The sequence below is a fragment of the Oncorhynchus nerka genome, linkage group LG20, assembly GCF_034236695.1.
Source record: "Oncorhynchus nerka isolate Pitt River linkage group LG20, Oner_Uvic_2.0, whole genome shotgun sequence".
Lineage (NCBI taxonomy): Eukaryota > Metazoa > Chordata > Actinopteri > Salmoniformes > Salmonidae > Oncorhynchus > Oncorhynchus nerka.
Genome location: NC_088415.1, coordinates 89,455,753 through 89,477,258, shown reverse-complemented (window position 1 = coordinate 89,477,258; position 21,506 = coordinate 89,455,753). Strand labels below are relative to the sequence as shown.

General features: G+C 46.4%; 1 protein-coding gene across 1 annotated transcript; it reads right to left on the bottom strand.

The window, feature by feature from the left end:
• Positions 1 to 4,446: 4,446 nt before the first annotated feature.
• On the bottom strand, positions 4,447 to 5,266 carry LOC135563122 (protein eyes shut-like). Its single transcript, XM_065006097.1, has 2 exons — positions 5,100 to 5,266; positions 4,447 to 5,050 (listed from the first exon to the last, which is right to left on the bottom strand). Exons 1-2 carry the CDS (start codon positions 5,264 to 5,266, stop codon positions 4,447 to 4,449), a joined length of 771 nt encoding a protein of 256 aa, XP_064862169.1.
• Positions 5,267 to 21,506: the final 16,240 nt, after the last annotated feature.

The following is a 21,506-nucleotide window of genomic DNA, read 5'->3' as shown; positions in this document are numbered from 1 at the left end:
GTGTTACGAAAGCATTGTATGTACGCACGGCTTGTTTTCACTCTGATCTAAGGAATATGACACCTGGTGAATATCAAAGTGGCCTTGCCTGTTAGGAAAAGAGAAAATTGACAACTGGTCAAGTGGCTGATAAGTTGTCCACATGAGGACATCCTCAGTCTCAGCAGGACTTGTGTCCGTCTCACCGTAGACTGACGACATTCTGAACCCCAACACAACTCAACACCACATGAGGACATCCTCAGTCTCAGCAGGACTTGTGTCCGTCTCACCGTAGACTGACGACATTCTGAACCCCAACACAACTCAACACCACATGAGGACATCCTCAGTCTCAGCAGGACTTGTGTCCGTCTCACCGTAGACTGACGACATTCTGAACCCCAACACAACTCAACACCACATGAGGACATCCTCAGTCTCAGCAGGACTTGTGTCCGTCTCACATCCTCAGTCTAGGACTGACGACATTCTGAACCCCAACACAACTCAACACCACATGAGGACATCCTCAGTCTCAGCAGGACTTGTGTCCGTCTCACCATAGACTGACGACATTCTGAACCCCAACACAACTCAACACTAGTCAGCAGACAATCACTGCTCTGTTGTTTTTATCCCTCAGCCCAGCCAGTCTTGTGTATTTGTGCATAGAGAGAGGAAACTGAAACTCACATTTTTTTTTTGTAAAGGAACTGTAAAGGAAATGCCGACAATGGCTCTTGACTGTAAGTCACCTGTTCAACTTTCAATAAAGTCCTAAATATGGTTTCATTCTAGTTTTTGTCTCATGGAATAATATACTGCCTTGTAAATTTTCACATTCTACCCTATAGCATTTCTTGAGGTTCACTTGCATACCGACCAGCTCTCACAGTCTCAGAACTAGACATTAACCCTTTGTTTCTTATTAAAGTCCAATTTCAAGGCTAGTTGCAAATGTCAAATATAGATCTGTTTAAGGTTAAGTTTATCCATTATATCTGAAATCTTAAGGTTAGGCATTAACTCTGAATGGTTAAGGTAAGGGTTAAAGTTTGGGATAGGCTTAAAACTAAAATCTCAAAAAACAACTTTCTGTCACTGGATTCAAACTTGCAACCTTTGGAATTAGAGCAAAACCCAAACCTATTTGAAGGTAACAGCGCTCACTGCTTCCCCTAGTGGCCGGTTTCCACATCATCTCCCGACATCCTCAGACATGGATGGACGTCGAATACTTGTTTCACGGGTGACCTGGGTGTGCATACAGTATTTCATTGCATCCATTGGTGAAGACTCAAAACAGTTTGCCGGAAGCATGAGCAGTAAGTGATTTATAAATGGTGAAATATGTGTTGGTTATTACTGCATTGTCGGAACTAGAAGCACAAGCATTTCGCTACACTCGCATTAACATCTGCTAACCATGTGTATGTGACAAATACATTTGATTTGATTTGATTTTGTAGAGGGCTATTGGCTTACACACAAATCATCTCAATAATAGCTTAAAAGAAAACCAGATCTGCAAATGAACACACAGATGTAGGATAACCTAGTTCATAGGCCTAACCTCATGGATACAGTAGCCTTTGTTTTTTATCTCTGACTGCAAATGTAATCGTTGCTGCTGCGGCGAGTTGATTGCTATGACATGTTTGTGTTTCGTGCCTCACAACAGACCATGATTGCAATCAATCTCGACATAGGAGATACAATTGTTCAAAACAACACCAGTGAATAACTATTATTATTATTATTATTATTGTCTTGAGATGAAACTATTATTTTAGATAATGGTAGATTCTTTCCTACTCACAGTCACTGCCTCGCATACTAACTAAAAAAAGTACTATATTTTTTTTTTAAATGCATTGATTACAGCAGACACCATCACTCTGATAGACTACTATTGATTACACCATCACTCTGATAGACTACTATTGATTACACCATCACTCTGATAGACTACTACTGATTACACCATCACTCTGATAGACTACTATTGATTACACCATCACTCTGATAGACTACTACTGATTACACCATCACTCTGATAGACTACTATTGATTACACCATCACTCTGATAGACTACTATTGATTACACATCACTCTGATAGACTACTATTGATTACACCATCACTCTGATAGACTACTATTGATTACACCATCACTCTGATAGACTACTATTGATTACACCATCACTCTGATAGACTACTGATTACACCATCACTGATAGACTACTATTGATTACACCATCACTCTGATAGACTACTATTGATTACACCATCACTCTGATAGACTACTATTGATTACACCATCACTCTGATAGACTACTATTGATTACACCATCACTCTGATAGACTACTATTGATTACACCATCACTCTGATAGACTACTACTGATTACACCATCACTCTGATAGACTACTATTGATTACACCATCACTCTGATAGACTACTATTGATTACACCATCACCCTGATAGACTACTATTGATTACACCATCACTCTGATAGACTACTATTGATTACACCATCACTCTGATAGACTACTACTGATTACACCATCACCCTGATAGACTACTATTGATTACACCATCACTCTGATAGACTACTACTGATTACACCATCACCCCGATAGACTACTATTGATTACAGCATCACCCTGATAGACTACTATTGATTACAGCATCACCCTGATAGACTACTATTGATTACACCATCACTCTGATAGACTGCTATTGATTACACCAGACACCATCACACTGATAGACTACTATTGATTACACCATCACTCTGATAGACTACTATTGATTACAGCATCACCCCGATAGACTACTATTGATTACACCATCACCCTGATAGACTACTACTGATTACACCATCACTCTGATATACTAGTATTGATTACAGCATCACTGTGATAGACTACTATTGATTACACCAGACACCATCACTCTGATATACTAGTATTGATTACAGCATCACTGTGATATACTACTATTGATTACAGCAGACACTATCACTCTGATAGACTACTACTGATTACACCATCACTCTGACAGACTACTACTGATTACAGCAGACACCATCACTCTGACAGACTACTACTGATTACATCAGACAGCATCACTCTGATAGACTAGTATTGATTACAGCATCACTGTGATAGAGTACTATTGATTACACCTAACACCAGCACATTCACAGACAACAATTCATACTAGTCATTCTGTTGGGTGGCTGCATGTCCCTCCTCAGTCCTCACCCTCCCTTTTCTCAATTTACCCCTGAGCAGTCAATCTATGTAGCCGTGACTTTTTCTTCACTATCGATTCTCTTGCAGAATTGGGTATATGATTTCATACATTAAATGAAATTGCTTTAAGAAAAATCTAATTATTTGGGCTAAGGGCCTTAGGAAAAACTCATTAAAAAGGCAACGATAATTAAACAAGTGATGGCCATTTTACACCTAGGCAACAGGAGGGTACTGTAGTGCATTGACCTATGTTGAAAACATACTGAAAACAACTCACTGACTTTGCTATGAAGCCAGAACATGTTTGTCTTTTAAAGGTAATATTCTGGTCTAGTGATCAGTGCATAATATTACAAGATGGCCAGTTCTACTATAAGAATACTGAAAGAAGGCTCAACTGTGGGGTTCGAGACAGACAGACGGACAGAGACTCCAGACACTAAACTTTAATCAGAATCAACCGCCCTCATCACTTCAAATGTAATATCACCTCTGTCCCCAAGTCTGCTCTCAATATGAAAAACAGATGGGCTCCAAAAGACCCCCTTGAGTCTCCAAGCCAATCATGACTTGGGGAGGAAAGTGCCAGAAGGATCCCCCCAAATCTTACTAGGGGTACAGGGAGCAATCAGGGACACACAGAGCTATCAGCACCTCAATCTGATTTACTGCAGATTAGTCCTGGCAGGCCCCTAGCTTCTAACCACGGGAGTGGGGTGGGTTGAGTGCACTCCATGTGGTTGGTATTGTGTCAACAAATCAAGCACAAATTACCTTTTGGGCCGAGAAACTTTTGGAGAGAATGTAGGATGACTCAGCTGGAATCCAATATAGTGCTTCAATCATCTGAAACCTGTCAGAGGGTTTAAAGGTTTAGAGTTGTCTTTTCTATCTCATCACGAGTTCCTGTGGTGGTGATGGGGCTGGTGGTTACTCCTGTGATGGTGATGGGGGTGGTGGTTACTCCTGTGGTGGTTACTCCTGTGGTGGTTAATACTGTAGTGGTTACTCCTGTGGTGGTGATGGGGGTGGCAGTTGCTCCTGTGGTGGTGATGGGGGTGGTGGTTACTCCTGTGGTGGTTACTCCTGTGGTGGTGATGGGGGTGGTGGTTACTCCTGTGGTGGTTACTCCTGTGGTGGTGATGGGGGTGGCGGTTACTCTTGTGGTGGTGATAGGGGTGGTGGTTACTCCTGTGGTGGTTACTCCTGTGGTGGTGATGGGCTGGCGGTTACTCCTGTGGTGGTGATGGGGGTGGTGGTTACTCCTGTGGTGGTGATGGGGGTGGTGGTTACTCTTGTGGTGATGATGGGGGTGGTGGTTACTCCGGTGGTGGTTACTCCTGTGATGGTGATGGGGGTGGTGGTTACTCCTGTGGCGGCGATGGGGGTGGTGGTTACTCCTGTGGTGGTTACTCCTGTGGTGGTGATGGGGGTGGCGGTTACTCGTGTGGTGGTGATGGGGGTGGCGATTACTCGTGTGGTGGTGATGGGGGTGGTGGTTACTCCTGTGGTGGTTACTCCTGTGGTGGTGATGGTGGTGGTGGTTACTCCTGTGGTGGTGATGTGGGTGGCAGTTACTCCTGTGGTGGTGATGGGGTGGTGGTTACTCCTGTGGTAATGATGGGGGTGGCGGTTACTCCTGTGGTGGTGATGGGGGTGGTGGTTACTCTTGTGGTGATGATGGGGGTGGTGGTTACTCCTGTGGTGGTTACTCCTGTGGTGGTGATGGGGGTGTCGGTTACTCTTGTGGTGGTTACTCCTGTGGTGGTGATGGGGGTGGTGGTTACTCCTGTGGCGGTTACTCCTGTGGTGGTGATGGGGGGTTACTCTTGTGGGTTACTGCTGTGCGTTACTCCTGTGGCTTACTCCTGTGGCAGTTACTCCTGTGGTGGTTAATCCTGTAGTGGTTACTCCTGTGGTTGTGATGGGGGTGGCAGTTACTCCTGTGGTGGTGATGGGGGTGGTGGTTACTCCTGTGGTGGTTACTCCTGTGGTGGTGATGGGGGTGGCGGTTACTCATGTGGTGGTGATGGGGGTGGTGGTTACTCCTGTGGTGATGATGGGGGTGTCGGTTACTCTTGTGGTGGTTACTCCTGTGGTGGTGATGGGGGTGGTGGTTACTCCTGTGGCGGTTACTCCTGTGGTGGTGATGGGGGGTTACTCTTGTGGGTTACTGCTGTGGGTTACTCCTGTGGCTTACTCCTGTGGCAGTTACTCCTGTGGTGGTTAATACTGTAGTGGTTACTCCTGTGGTTGTGATGGGGGTGGCAGTTACTCCTGTGGTGGTTACTCCTGTGGTGGTGATGGGGGTGGTGGTTACTCCTGTGGTGGTGATGGGGTGGCGGTTACTCGTGTGGTGGTGATGGGGGTGGTGGTTACTCCTGTGGTGGTTACTCCTGTGGTGGTGATGGGGGTGGCGGTTACTCATGTGGTGGTGATGGGGGTGGTGGTTACTCCTGTGGTGGTGATGGGGGTGTCGGTTACTCTTGTGGTGGTTACTCCTGTGGTGGTGATGGGGGTGGTGGTTACTCCTGTGGCGGTTACTCCTGTGGTGGTGATGGGGGGGGTTACTCTTGTGGGTTACTGCTGTGGGTTACTCCTGTGGCTTACTCCTGTGGCAGTTACTCCTGTGGTGGTTAATACTGTAGTGGTTACTCCTGTGGTTGTGATGGGGGTGGCAGTTACTCCTGTGGTGGTTACTCCTGTGGTGGTGATGGGGGTGGTGGTTACTCCTGTGGTGGTTACTCCTGTGGTGGTGATGGGGGTGGCGGTTACTCGTGTGGTGGTGATGGGGGTGGTGGTTACTCCTGTGGTGGTGATGGGGTGGTGGTTACTCCTGTGGTGGTGATGGGGGTGGTGGTTACTCCTGTGGTGGTGATTGGGGGCAGCTATTGATGGGGTGGTGATTGGGGGAGGGGCAGTTATTGATGGGGTGGTGATTGGGGGAGGGGGCAGTTATTGATGGGGTGGTGATTGGGGGTCTGTTATTGATGGGGTGGTGATTGGGGGGCAGTTATTGATGGGGTGGTGATTGGGGGAGGGGGCAGTTATTGATGGGGTGGTGATTGGGGGCTGTTATTGATGGGGTGGTGATTGGGAGAGGGGGCAGTTATTGATGGGGTGGTGATTGAGGGGCTGTTATTGATGGGGTGGTGATTGGGGGGGCAGTTATTGTTGGCGTGGTGATTGGGGGAGCAGTTATTGATGGGGGCTGATCGGGGGCTGTTATTGATGGGGGCTGATCGGGGCTGTTATTGATGGGGTGGTGTGGGGTGCAGTTATTGATGGTGTGGTGATTCGGGGGGGATTATTGATGGGGTGGTGATGGGGTGCAGTTATTGATGGGTGGTGGTTGGGGGGTGCAGTTATTGACGGGGTGGTGATTGGGGGGGCAGTTATTGATGGGGTGGTGGTCATCTAATTTTAAAAATTAATCTCACCAGAAATAAGTCTCTCACTATTGCCGCCTGCTACCGACCCCTCTCAGCTCCCAGCTGTGCCCTGGACACCATTTGTGAGTTGATCTTCCCCCATCTAGCTTCAGAGTTTGTTCTGTTAGGTGACCTAAACTGGGAGAGTAGAGAACAAGAGCACCTCCTCCCAGCCTAAAATGACATACCCAACTCTAACTGCCTGTTGCTCTGGCCCTGAAGCAAGGATATGCATATTCCTGGTACCATTTGAAAGGAAACACTTTGAAGTTTATGGAAATGTGAAAGGAATGTAGTAGAATGGAACACAACAGATCTGGTAGAAGATAATACAAAGGAAAAAATAAAAGATTTTGTATTTTTTTTGTACCATCATCTTTGAAATGTTAGAGAAAGACCATAATGTATTATTGTTGCAATTTAGATTTGTAATGACTGGAATGGAATTAATGGAACAGAGTCTAACTTGGTTTCAAATCAAGTCAAAATCCAATTTTATTTGTCACATGCGCCGAGTACAACGCGCGCCGAATACAACCTTACAGTGAAATGCTTACTTACAAGCCCCTAACCAACATTGCAGTTAAAAAAATATATACATAAAAATATAACAAATAATTAAGGATCAACAATAAAATAACAGTAGCGAGGCTAAACACAGGGGGTTCCGGTACAGAGTCAATGTGAGGGGGCACCGGTTAGTCAAGGTAGATATGTACATTTAATAAGTATATGTAGGTAAAGTGACTTTGCATGGATAATAAACAGAGAGTAGCAGCAGCGTAAAAATGGGGAGTGGGGTGGGGACAATGCAAATAGTCCAGGTAACCATTTCTTTAACTGTTCAAGAGTCTTAAGGCTTGGGGGTAGAAGCTGTTAAGAAGCCTTTTTGACCTAGACTTGGCTCTCCAGTACCACTTGCCATCTGGTAGCAGAGAGAACAGTCTATGACTAGGGGGACTGGAGTCCTTGGCAATTTTTGGGGCCTTCCTCTGACACCGCCTGGTATAGAGGTCCAGGATGACAGGAAGTTTGGCCCCAGTGATGTACTGGGCCATACGCACTACCCTCTGTAGTGCCTTGCGGTCGGAGGCCGAGCAGTTGCCATACCAGGCGGTGATGCAACCAGTCAGGATGCTCTTGATGGTGCAGCAGTACTTTTTGAGGATCTGAGGACCCATGCCAAATCTTTTCAGTCTCCTGAGGGAGACCTGCCCTCTTCACAACTGTCTTGGTGTGTTTGGACCATGATAGTTTGTTGGTGATGTGGACACCAAGGAACTTGAAGCTCTCAACCTGTTCCACTACAGCCCCGTCAATGAGAATGGGAGCTTGCTCGGTCCTCCTTTTTCTGTAGTCCACAATAATATCCTTTGTCTTGATCACATCGAGGGAGAGGTTGTTATCCTGGCACCACACTGCCAGGTCTCTGACATCCTCCCTATAGGCTGTCTCATCGTTGTCAGTGTTGTGTCATCGGCAATCTTAATGATGGTGTTGGAGTCGTGCTTGGCAATGCAGGTCAGGGGTGAACAGGGAGTACAGAAGGGGAGTAAGTACACACCCCTGAGGGCCCCCAGTGTTGAGGATCAGCCTGGGAGATGTGTTGTTACCTACCCTTACCACCTGAGGGCAGCCTGTCATGAAGTCCAGGATCCAGTTGCAGAGGGAGGTGTTTAGTCCCAGGGTCCTTAATTTAGTGATGAGCTTTTGAGGGCACTATGGTGTTGAGCGCTGAGCTGTAGTCAATGAATAGCATGTCTCATGTAGGTGTTCCTTTTGTCCAGGTGCGAAAAGGCAGTGTGGAGTGCAATAGAGATTGCATCATCTGTTGATCTGTTGAGGCAGTGTGCAAATTGGAGTGGGTCTAGGGTTTCTGGGATAACGGTGTTGATGTTAACCATGAACAGCCTTACAAAGCACTTCATGTTTACAGACGTGAAGTACTACGAGTTGTTTGTCATTTAGGCAGGTTACCTTGGTGTTCTAGGGCACAGGGGCTATGGTGTTCTGCTTGAAACATGCTGGTATTACAGACTCGGTCAGGGACAGGTTGAAAATGTCAGTGAATACACTTGCCAGTTGGTCAGCGCATGCTCTGTGAAAATGTCCTGGTAATCCGTCTGGCCCTGCGGCCTTGTGAATGTTGACCTGTTTAAAGGTCTTACTCACATTGGGTACGGAGAGCGTGATCACACAGTCGTCCAAAACAGCTGATACTCTCATGCATGCTTCAGCATTGCTTACCTCGAAGCGAGCATAGAAGTTATTTAGCTCGTCTGGCAGTCTTGTTTCACTGAGCAGCTCACGGTTGGGCTTCCCTCCGTAATAGTTTGCCAGCCCTGCCACTTCAAGTGAGCGTCGGAGCCAATGTAGCACGATTCAATCTTAGTCCTGTATTGACGCTTCGCCTGTTTGATGGTTCGTCGGAGAACATAGTGAAACTTCTTATAAGCGTCCGTTAGGATCCCGATCCTTGAAAGCGGCAGCTCTACCCTGCTCTACCCAGCTCTACCCAGCTCTACCCAGCTCAGTGAGGATGTTGCCTGTAATCCATGGCTTCTGTTTGGGGTATGTACGGTCACTGTGGGGACGACGTCATCGATGCACTATTGATGAAGCCAGTCACTGATGCGGTGCGCTCCTCAATGCCATCGGAAGAATCCCGGAACATATTCCAGTCTGTGCTAGCAAAACAGTCCTGTAGTTTTGCATCTGCGTCCTCTGACCACTTCCTTATTGAGCGAGTCACTGGTACTTCTTGCTTTAGTTTTTGCTTGTAAGCAAGAATCAGGAGGATAGAGTTATGGTCAGATTTGCCAAATGGAGAGTGAGGGAGAGCTTTGTAGGGGTCTCTGTGTGTGGAGTAAAGGTGGTCTAGTTTTTTTTTCTCCATACATTTGATGTGTTTAAAACCGTTCCATTCATTCCATTCCAGCCATTAAAATGAGCCTGTCCTCCTATATATCCTCCCACAAGCCTCCACTGAGACATTCTATTGAACTGTAGGAGCTAGTAACACATGCATTTCCCTGCAATTGCTAAAACACCTGCAGATCTGTGTATGAAACCAATAAACGTTGATTTACTTTGATCTTGGTTTGACGAACTATGGTTGAAAATGATCAGATATGGAAAATGCATATGGTTTATATTGACGTGTCCATCTCTCCTTTTAAGTAACAGGTACTTAAACGCTACATGAAAATGTAATACAAAATGTACCAAAATGTCATTAACATATTTTAATCAAATTAAATACATTATTCAATGAGCTGACAATTTAAATCAAATCAAATCAAATCAAATGTATTTATATGGCCCTTCGTACATCAGCTGATATCTCAAAGTGCTGTACAGAAACCCAGCCTGAAACCCCAAACAGCAAGCAATGCAAGCAAGGCCAAAACCTAGGAAGAAACCTATAGAAGAACCAGGCTATGTGGGGTGGCCAGTCCTCTTCTGGCTGTGCCAGGTGGAGATTATAACAGAACATGGCCAAGATGTTCAAATGTTCATAAATGACCAGCATGGTCCAATAATAATAAGGCAGAACAGTTGAAACTGGAGCAGCAGCACAGCCAGGTGGACTGGGGACAGCAAGGAGTCATCATGTCAGGTAGTTCTGAGGCATGGTCCTAGGGCTCCAGTTTACATCTCACTCTCCACCTTCATGTAATATACAGTCATCAACCACTGTTTACACTGCTATTGGGACGTTTGGGGCTCAGGGTTCAGCACGGAAAATGGCAAAACCAAAGAGTCTTACAGCTGATGTGGTTCTCCTTTATGCAGTAGAACAATAACTTATAGAACACTATGAATGAAGATAAAGCTTACCTTACCTATCTACAGCGGCATTCATGTGCATCTAGGTACTGAGGGCATTTGCTTTGCATTTTCCTGAGTGTGCAACTTTCGAAGAAGGTTAAAGCCCTAGTATTTCCCCCACACACAGTTGACTATCTTTTAATGTAGAAGCGTACAGGTTTTTGTTGTTGTTGTGTGTGTCTCGGATTGAATGTGTATCGACCCTCTTCAATTGAAATACATTTAGTGCAAAGGAAATATACCGCTGATTCAATATTGTGAGGACATTGATTGTCAGCGCCATGGACGTAAGATTACATTCTCCCAAATCTCCTTTCAGGATGAAGGATGAAGGAATGGGCTGCCTGGATATTGAATGCAGTGTATTTCAGCCCTTTTTCATTTTTCATGTCATCGTTAAATATTCCCTTTTTCAATGCAAAAAAAAAAGACTCATACTGCATCAGCACAATGGACAAGATTAGCATGTGTCTGTCTGTCTGTCTGTGTGTGTGTGTGTGTGTGTGTGTGTGTGTGTGTGTGTGTGTGTGTGTGTGTGTGTGTGTGTGTGTGTGTGTGTGTGTGTGTGTGTGTGTGTGTGTGTGTGTGTGTGTGTGTGTGTGTGTGTGTGTGTGTGTGTGTCTTGGCCACTTAATTGTAATTGCTTTGTTATGTGATATTTGTGTTCTGACATCATGTCACTGTTAGCAAGTGATTTAATTTGCACTCACCCTCTTGCTGTTTTCCATACTCTGGGACGAGCGCTGGGAGGATTTCTAGAAATCTATTGACATACTGTGATGGTGAATGTCAGGCATCCGTTTAAAGAAAGAGACACCTCTCTGTGAACCACTTTATAACTTCTAGAGATGTTCTAGTCAAACATGTTTCTAGAATGAAAGATATAGAGTTGAACCAGTGTTTTCCAAAATGGTGGACAGGGAGAGACTCATCCGGGAGAGACCCACCCGGGAGAGACCCACCAGGGAGAGACCCACCCGGGAGAGACCCACCCGGGAGAGACCCACCGGGGAGAGACCCACCCAGGAGAGACCCACCCGGGAGAACCCCACCCAGGAGAGACCCACCCGGGAGAGACCCACCCGGGAGAGACACACCCAGGAGAGACCCACCAGGGAGATACCCACCCGGGAGAGACACACCCAGGAGAGACACACCCAGGAGAGACTCACCAGGGAGAGACCCACCCGGGAGAGACCCACCCGGGAGAAACCCACCCGGGAGAGACCCACCCGCGAGAGACACACCCAGGAGAGACCCACCCGGGAGAGACCCACCCGGGAGAGACCCACCAGGGAGAGACCCACCCGGGAGAGACCCAGCCGGGAGAGATCCATCCGAAAGAGACCCACCAGGGAGAGACCCACCAGGGAGAGATCCATCCGGAAGAGACCCACCAGGGAGAGACCCACAAGGGAGGGACCCACCAGGGACAGACCCACCTGAGAGAGACCCACGCGAGAGAGACCCACCCGTGAGAGACCCACCAGAGAGAGACCCACCCGGGAGAGACCCAACCGGGAGAGATCCATCCGGAAGAGACCCACCAGGGAGAGACCCACCAGGGAGGGACCCACCAGGGAGGGACCCACCCGGGCGAGACCCACAAGGGAGAGACCCACCAGGGACAGACCCACCCGGGAGACCCACCCGGGAGAGACCTACCAGGGAGAGACCCACCAGGGACAGACCCACCCGGGAGAGACCCACCCGGGAGGGACCCATGAGGGAGGGACACACCAGGGAGGGACCCACCCGGGAGAGACCCACCCGAGAGAGACCCACCCGGGAGGGACCCACCAGGGAGAGACCCACCAGAGAGAGACCCACCTGGGAGAGACCCACCTGGGAGAGACCCACCAGGGACAGACCCACCAGGGAGAGACCCACCAGGGAGAGACCCACCAGGGACAGGCCCACCAGAGAGAGACCCACCTGGGAGAGACCCACCAGAGAGAGACCCACCTGGGAGAGACCCACCAGGGAGAGACCCACCTGGGAGAGACCCACCTGGGACAGACCCACCAGGGACAGGCCCACCAGGGAGAGACCCACCAGGGAGAGACCCACCAGAGAGAGACCCACCCGGGAGGGACCCACCAGGGAGAGACCCACCAGGGAGAGACCCACCAGAGAGAGACCCACCAGGGACAGACCCACCAGGGACAGACCCACCCGGTTGAAAACAGGGTTAGTTCATTACGCAACAAATGAAATAAAATGGACTGAAACAAGGAGGGAGCAACTTTTACTTGTTCAAAAGGAAGCGCTCGTTTCAGTTTTACGTAACCGAAACATTTTGACATGTTTTCCACTGTATGTGCAAATGAGCATGACTTTGGTTTATTTGTTAGCGTGACAAGGGACTGGATCACAAGTAGAAACATGGCTTTTTATTTTATTATAGCTGGTCAAAGGAATATTCGCGAAACTCTTGGTGTGAAACAACGATAGGTGTTGATACTGAGGAGGAAAGGACAATGTGAACATAACGGTTTGGTTCAGCACGGCACTGAGAAAATGTGTGATATTAAAGTTTTCTTGACCTTGCCATCTGCGATAAACAGTGTCAAGGCCATGGAACAATTCTCTCAATTGTTAAACAGCGCTGGTAGCCCCGCAGAGGGGCGGGTCGTGTTAAGGAGTGACTGGAGTGATGAAACATTTCATGCAAATGCAGTTTGAGAAGAGATTGACCTGTTCGCCGATGATGAAGGCGCATCGTTCATTCCGAATGGGAATGCATAGAACTGGAAGAAACCCTGCTGATGGATTGGCCAGCCAGAGCAGAGCGCCTTCACAGAAGTCAGAAGTCCTCATATTTAATCATCCTTCAGACCTCTGCAGCTGTAAACATGTATTTAAGATAAAGCTTTTTTTGCATGAGGGTGCAGCGAAGGTGACCTGGTGAACTACTCTTACTTGTTGAATAACCTCCCAGAACTAATGTAAATTAGTCAATAAGGTGAAACCTGGTTGGCCACATTGGAAGAAAATAGCAAGCGTAAAAAAAAGTACTGTTGCTATGGGAACTCAGAAGTGCTTTTATATGAAGGAGTGGAGTTGGAAAAACAGACCTGTTGCAGACTTCCTGATTGTTCTTTTAGGTTGACACTTGGAAAGAGAATAATATTGATTCTAAGCCATTTGTCCATTGTTTTTTTAACCGTTTTTAGCAGCCTTGGTCAGACTTCAGTCAGACTGCATGGCTATTGGCTAAGAGGGCTAATCAGAGCTACAATGTGTCTGTGATTGGACAGAGAGACAGAGGGGGGCATAGAGCGAGAGGGAAGGAGAGAGAGAGGGGGGGACAGAGAGACAGGGGCGGGGGCATAGAGCGAGAGGGAAGGAGAGAGAGAGAGGGGGGGACAGAGAGACAGGGGGGCATAGAGCGAGAGGGAAGGAGAGAGAGAGAGGGGGACAGAGAGACAGGGGGATTTTTTAGCAGCCTTGGTCAGACTTCAGTCAGACTGCATGGCTGTGGCTAAGAGGGCTAATCAGAGCTACAATGTGTCTGTGATTGGACAGAGAGACAGAGGGGGGGGGGGGACATAGAGCGAGAGGGAAGGAGAGAGAGAGAGGGGGGGACAGAGAAGGAAAGAGAGAGTAAGGAGAGAGAGAGAGAGAGAGAGAGAGAGAGAGAAGAAAGAAAGAGAAAGATATGATTTTGCCTGCTGCTGATGTGTTGATGTCTGTGTTTGTCACCCTTTGAGTAATGATCTCCTCCAGCACCCCATTCGGCAGCGTTAACAGCCTTAATCAGGTTAACCTCTGCCCAGACAGCAACATAGATGGTGTTCGCACTCTGTCTGCATATCCATCCCACCTTCTCACTCCTCCTCCAAACCCTCCTCCCGGCTTCCTCTCTCTGCCACATTCTCTATTTTCCACTCTCCCTTTCATTTATTCTTTCTCCCTTTCTGCGCTACCTCAATTTTTGTCTATCTTTCACAGAATTATCTTGTACTTCTCTCTTCATATCCTGTACTTCTCTACTTCGTATCCTCTACTTCTCTCTTCATTTCCTCCACTTCTCTCTTCATTTCCTCTACTTCTCTCTTATTTTCCTCTACTTCTCTCTTCATCTCTTTTACTTCTCTATTGATATCCTCTACTTCTCTATTCATATCCTCTACTTATCTCTTCATATCCTCTACTTCTCTCTTCATATCCTTTACTTCTCTATTCATATCCTCTACTTATCTCTTCATATCCTCTACTTCTCTCTTCATATCCTTTACTTCTCTATTCATATCCTCTACTTCTCTCTTCATATCCTCTACTTCTCTCTCTGGCTCTCTTGAGTTATGGTTGTAATAATGGGATGCAGTCCAGATGGGTTCCGCCGCATTAAGCCGAGCCCATATGGTGGCTTGCCTCATGAACATACTTGATGGAGGTCTCTTTCGGTATCACTCATAAAACCTCCATAGGGTGTTTATCACTCATAAAACCTCCATAGGGTGTTTTGGCATTCAATGTATAATGAACTTTGGCAAACGAATCAGAAGCTGATTGATGATATTTCCTCGTCAGATTACTCAAGCTCAAGGTTAGAGTAGAGGTTTTAGGTATGCAATAAGTACATAAATGTTCAACTTTTTAAAAATGTTTAGTCAAGTCTAAAGTTTTTTTTGTGCCCCTATTCGAGTAAAATCATCCACCGTGAATTTCAATTGGAAATCAAAATAAGATTATTCTTGTGCAGCAAGGATGGGAGTTTTAATTCAGTCAGTCCAAAAAACAATGTTATGTGAAATTCAAGAAATGAAATTGAATATCCAACAGTTAGTTTATTGTTAGTTGAGAAAACGTTCTATCAAGGTCTACTGTATAAAACGTCTTCACATGGGGCCCCATTTATTAAGGGAATTGTCCTATTTTATCAATTAACCAGTAAAAGACCTACATCAAGTATGTTTGCTTTTTACACTGCTGCTACTCGCTGTTTATTATCTATGCATAGTCACTTTACAAATGACCGCACATTGACTCGGTACCGGTACCCGCTGTATATAGCCTCCACATTGACTCAGTACCGGTACCCGCTGTATATAGCCTCCACATTGACTCAGTACCGGTACCCCCTGTATATAGCCCCCTGACTCAGTATACCCCCTCCACATTGACTCACCGTAACACCCTGTATATAGCCTCCACATTGACTCAGTACCGGTACCCCTGTATATAGCCCCCTGACTCATGTAGCCTCCACATTGACTCAGTACCGGTACCCCCTGTATGTAGCCTCCACATTGACTCAGTACCGGTACCCTTCATCAGACCAGAGAATCTTGTTTCTCATGGTCTGAGAGTCTCCAAGCAGGCTTTCATGTGCCTTTTATTGAAGAGTGGCCTCCTTCTGGCCACCCTACCATAAAGGCCTGATGTTTGGAATGCTGGAGAGATGGTTGTCCTTCTGGAAGGTTCTCCCATCTCCACAGAGGAACTCTCGAGCTCTGTCAGAATGATGGCCACCGTGTTCTTGGGGACCTTCAATGCTGCAGACATCTTTCTGTACCATTCCCCCAGATCTGTGCCTCGACACAATCCTGTCTCGGAGCCTTACGGAAAATTCCTTCAACCTCATGGCTTGGTATTTGCTCTGACATGCACTGTCACTGTGGGACCTTATATAGACAGTTGTGTGCCATTCCAAATCAATTGTGTGCCTTTCTAATCAAATTAATTTCCACAGGTGGACCCCAATCAAGTTGTAGAAACATCTCAATGACGATAAATGGAAACAGGATACATCTGAGTTCAATTTCAAGTCTCATAGGGTCAGAATACTTATGTAAATAAAATCAAAAAAATTATCTTGGACCTGATATGCAAAAAAAAGTCCCAATTGCAATGTCCCAAGAAGGAAGTGACCCTACCTAAATAATGCAAAAGGTACATTTTAACTTAATCAATGAGGAGTGAGAATGCAGGAGACGGTCAAAGAGTAAAGCGGACAGCGGACCATTTGAGGTGCTGAAACGTAAAGCTCCAACCTCATTGTAATCAGTAGGAGGTGAACAGCGCCTGGTGCTGAAAATATAGCTCACTTGTTATGCAAGTGTTGCCTGGCAACAGAATAAAAACAACCCACACCAGTCGAGTAATTCAATTCAACAATAATTTTCGTTTTAATTTGACTTTATAAACAACAAGAGAGCTTAATTGGAGTCTATTTCTTCCCCAGCGAAGGCCTTTATAAAATAGCTTAACTGGCTGAGGTAGGCTACGTGGCTTAACAGCATCTTTCACAAAAAAAAAAAAATAATAATCTCCCAATAGAAGGGGGATTCTTTAAAAAAAAAATTGGTCTACTTACATTTGCAACTGGCCCAAAAAAAAGGTAGTATCCTACATAAAACAATTATGGAAATAATAAAAAAAAGGCAGATGGTCTGCGTCTGAATGTCAATATCGGAATAGCCTGCTTCTGTAACGATCAAACAAACAGAAAATACTGTCAGCTTCAGACCTAAAATAGCCCTGGATATGCGCTAATAATAATGATAATTATCACAATAATGTTAGCAGCCTATATGGCTATTTATTAAATACTAAGTTACTTAATGGGAAAGTTGCATTTTTTCCTTGGACAAGATCTTGTGGATGTCGGGTGAGAGGGTTGTGATTTTGATGCGCAGGCAGTCCTCGATTGACTTGTGTGAAAGTCAGTTCCTGTCGTGAGTCTTGATTGCTTTCATAGAGGAAAAGGAGGACACACAAGTGTATGTCGATGCAAACATTGTTAGCACATAAAATACACGTTTCTTTGTTGTGCTGTATTCCTCTGAGCATGCCACCCAAATTCCTTGTTATTGGCCTACAATCCACAGCTAGGCTATATTTTTAAAGAAGCTATTGATCCTCTGTAGCTAAATTATTGGTCTTCTCATGCTGTAGTAGGCTATTCTGAATTATTTAATTTATTTCTGAACAGACAGCAGTAATTATATAACTTTGTAAAATATATTTACATTTATCACGGGTGCTGCAGTTCCTTCAGAACCCTTTGCATGATTCTATAAGAAAATAAATGATGAATTGCAACGCTGGAGAGATGAAAGTTGCAGGCTCATGTCCATCAGAGCAGAGAGGGAGCGATATCATAGAAAGTGAATCTCATTCTAGTTATGTGAGAGATACTGGCGTGCTTCTCACACAGCCAAGGCCACGCGTTGGTCTCAAATGTAGGTTACAATGTTGCATAAACCATAAACCCGGGCCGGGTGAAAATCAACATTTTAACATTTTTTTGTTTTTTGTGGGGCCAGGATAATTAACGAAGAGGCAACTCGAATATACTTTGATCGCTTTTGTTAGAATTTTTAAAGAGCAAAAAGTTTAAATTATCCATGCCAAATAGGTTCCAAAATAAAATAAAAAGTTCAAAACAGAGAGATGTCTGATCCTGTTCCGGCAGGATCCGGCTCAAATTTAGCACGGGTTATCCTAATTTCCACAGACAAAGATCAGGACAAAGCTAAAAGTCCTAGGTCTCTCAATATTTTATGTCAAGACCAAGCAAGCTAAAGTTAGCTAGCTAGCTAGTTGACTTAGCTAGATCGCTAGCTCACTTGCTGATGTTAGCCTAATGTTGTTAGCTAGCTCAGATAACTTACATGGCTGGCTAGCTAGCTAGCCACCACCACACATAGTGACATTGATGTGCTAGGCATAACAGTTATCATCATCAGGTAATGGTTGGCCATGTCGCTAGCTAACTAGCTAACTTAGCTACAAGGATAGCTTGCTAATGTTAGCATGGTAGACAATTAGGCTAATGCTAACTTACGTAAGTTATTAGACAGCAAGCAAGCTATTCATCTAGGAACAAAGTGGCTCAGCCCGAAAGTGGTAGGCCACACAAACTCACAGAGCTGAAGCGTGTAGCGCATAAAAATCGTCTGTCCTGGGTTGCAACATTCACTACCGAGTTGCCTCCTGAAGCAACGTCAGCACTGTTTGTCGGGAGCTTCATGAAATTGTTTTCCATGATCGAGCAGCCGCACACGAGCCTAAGATCACCATGCACAATGCCAAATGTCGGCTGGAGTTGAGTAAATCTCGCTGCCATTGGACTCTGGAGCAGTGGAAACACGTTCTCTGGAGTGTTGAATCATGCTTCAACATCTGGCATTCCCACGGATGAATCTGGGTTTGGAGGATGCCAAATGCATAGTGCCAACTGTAAAGTTTGGTGGATGCAGAAGAATGGTCTGGGGCTGTTTTACATGGTTTGGGCTAGAACTCTTAGTTCCAGTGAAGGGGAATCTTAAAGCTACAGCATACAATGACATTCTAGACGATTCTGTAATTCCAACTTTTGTGGCAACAGTTTGGGGAAGGCCCTTTCTTGTTTCAGCATGACAATGCCCCCATGTACAAAGAGAGGTTCATATTGAAATGGTTTGTCGAGATCGGTGTGGAAGAACTTGACTGGCCTGCAGAGAGCCCTGACTTCAACCCCATCGAACACCTTTGGGTTGAATTGAAACGCTGACTGCGAGTCGCCCAACATCAGTGCTCGACCTCAGTAGTGCTCTAGTGGCTGAATGGAAGCAAGTCCCCAAAGCAATGTTCCAACATCTAGTGGAAAGCGTTCCCAGAAGAGTGGAGGCTGTTATAGCAGCAAAGGGGGATCAACTCCATATTAATGCTCATTAAGGCTCTACCGTTAGCTAGTCCACCGTCTACCGATTAGCAGCACAACTTACACTCAACTGAACGACTTGATTAGTGTAGTGTTAGCTAGCTACATAGTTGTCTTTGCTGTCTTCGTATCCAAGATAATTGTGTAGTTTAGAGTGTGTAGTTTTAGAGTGATTATCTTAATTTACCGAGGTTAGCTAGCCAGCTATTCGTCGTCCTTAACGTAACAGAACTTCCGCACTCAACAATCCGGTCGCATTTCGCTTCGCTCCACAGGTAGTATCACATTTTTCATTTCATTACAGTACAACGGCTTGATTTGTTTGATCGTAGCTAGCTACATAGCTAGCTACATAGCCGTCTTTGTATCAAAGATAATTGTGTAGTCTTGAGCGATTTCCTAGGTTAGCTAGCCAGCTATTGTCGTTCTTTTAACGCAACGTAACGTAAATCAACACTGCTAGCTAGCCAGCTAGCCCCGAATAGCAGCACAGTAGCACAGTAGAAACCATTACACTCAACGGAACGACTTGATTAGTGTAGTGTCAACAACGCAGACACTGCCAGCTAGCCTACATAGTCAACAACGCAGCCTCTGCCAGCTAGCCTACTTCAGCAGTACTGTATCATTTTAATAATTTTAGTCAATAAGATTCTTGCTACGTAAGCTTAACTTTCTGAACACTCGAGACGTGTAGTCCACTTGTCATTCCAATCTCCTTTGCATTAGCGTAGCCTCTTGTGTAGCCTGTCAACTATGTGTCTGTCTATCCCTGTTCTCTCCTCTCTGCACAGACCATACAAACGCTCCACACCGCGTGGCCGCGGCCACCCTAATCTGGTGGTCCCAGCGCACGACCCACGTGGAGTTCCAGGTCTCCGGTAGCCTCTGGAACTGCCGATCTGCGGCCAACAAGGCAGAGTTCATCTCAGCCTATGCCTCCCTCCAGTCCCTCGACTTCTTGGCACTGACGGAAACATGGATCACCACAGACAACACTGCTACTCCTACTGCTCTCTCTTCGTCTGCCCACGTGTTCTCGCACACCCCGAGAGCTTCTGGTCAGCGGGGTGGTGGCACCGGGATCCTCATCTCTCCCAAGTGGTCATTCTCTCTTTCTCCCCTTACCCATCTGTCTATCGCCTCCTTTGAATTCCATGCTGTCACAGTTACCAGCCCTTTCAAGCTTAACATCCTTATCATTTATCGCCCTCCAGGTTCCCTCGGAGAGTTCATCAATGAGCTTGATGCCTTGATAAGCTCCTTTCCTGAGGACGGCTCACCTCTCACAGTTCTGGGCGACTTTAACCTCCCCACGTCTACCTTTGACTCATTCCTCTCTGCCTCCTTCTTTCCCTCCTCTCCTCTTTTGACCTCACCCTCTCACCTTCCCCCTACTCACAAGGCAGGAAATACGCTCGACCTCATCTTTACTAGATGCTGTTCTTCCACTAACCTCATTGCAACTCCCCTCCAAGTCTCCGACCACTACCTTGTATCCTTCTCCCTCTCGCTCTCATCCAACACTTCCCACACTGCCCCTACTCGGATGGTATCGCGCCGTTCCAAACTTCGCTCTCTCTCCCCCGCTACTCTCTCCTCTTCCATCCTATCATCTCTTCCCTCTGCTCAAACCTGCTCCAACCTATCTCCTGATTCTGCCTCCTCAACCCTCCTCTCCTCCCTTTCTGCATCCTTTGACTCTCTATGTCCCCTATCCTCCAGGCCGGCTCGGTCCTCCCCTCCCGCTCCGTGGCTCAACGACTCATTGCGAGCTCACAGAACAGGGCTCCGGGCAGCCGGCGGAAATGGAGGAAAACTCGCCCCCTGCGGACCTGACATCCTTTCACTCCCTCCTCTCTACATTTTCCTCTTCTCTCTCTGCTGCTAAAGCCACTTTCTACCACTCTAAATTCCAAGCATCTGCCTCTAACCCTAGGAAGCTCTTTGCAACCTTCTCCTCCCTCCTGAATCCTCCTCCCCCTCCTCCCTCTCTGCAGATGACTTCGTCAACCATTTTGAAAAGAAGGTCGACGACATCCGATCCTCGTTTGCTAAGTCAAACGACACCGCTGGTTCTGCTCACACTGCCCTACCCTGTGCTCTGACCTCTTTCTCCCCCTCTCTCCAGATGAAATCTCGCGTCTTGTGACGGCCGGCCGCCCAACAACCTGCCCGCTTGACCCTATCCCCTCCTCTCTTCTCCAGACCATTTCCGGAGACCTTCTCCCTTACCTCACCTCGCTCATCAACTCATCCCTGACCGCTGGCTACGTCCCTTCCGTCTTCAAGAGAGCGAGAGTTGCACCCCTTCTGAAAAAACCTACACTCGATCCCTCCGATGT

What these genes read in the sequence shown, in the direction of transcription:
- LOC135563122 (XM_065006097.1), bottom strand. Translation starts at nt 5,266, where the DNA reads ATGAGTAACCGCCACCCCCATCACCACCACAGGAGTAACCACCACAGG. An exon ending in CACAGGAGTAAGCCACAGGA is followed by an intron (nt 5,051 to 5,099) that starts GTAACGCACAGC and finishes TCACCACCACAG; the next exon opens with GAGTAACCGCCACAGGAGTA.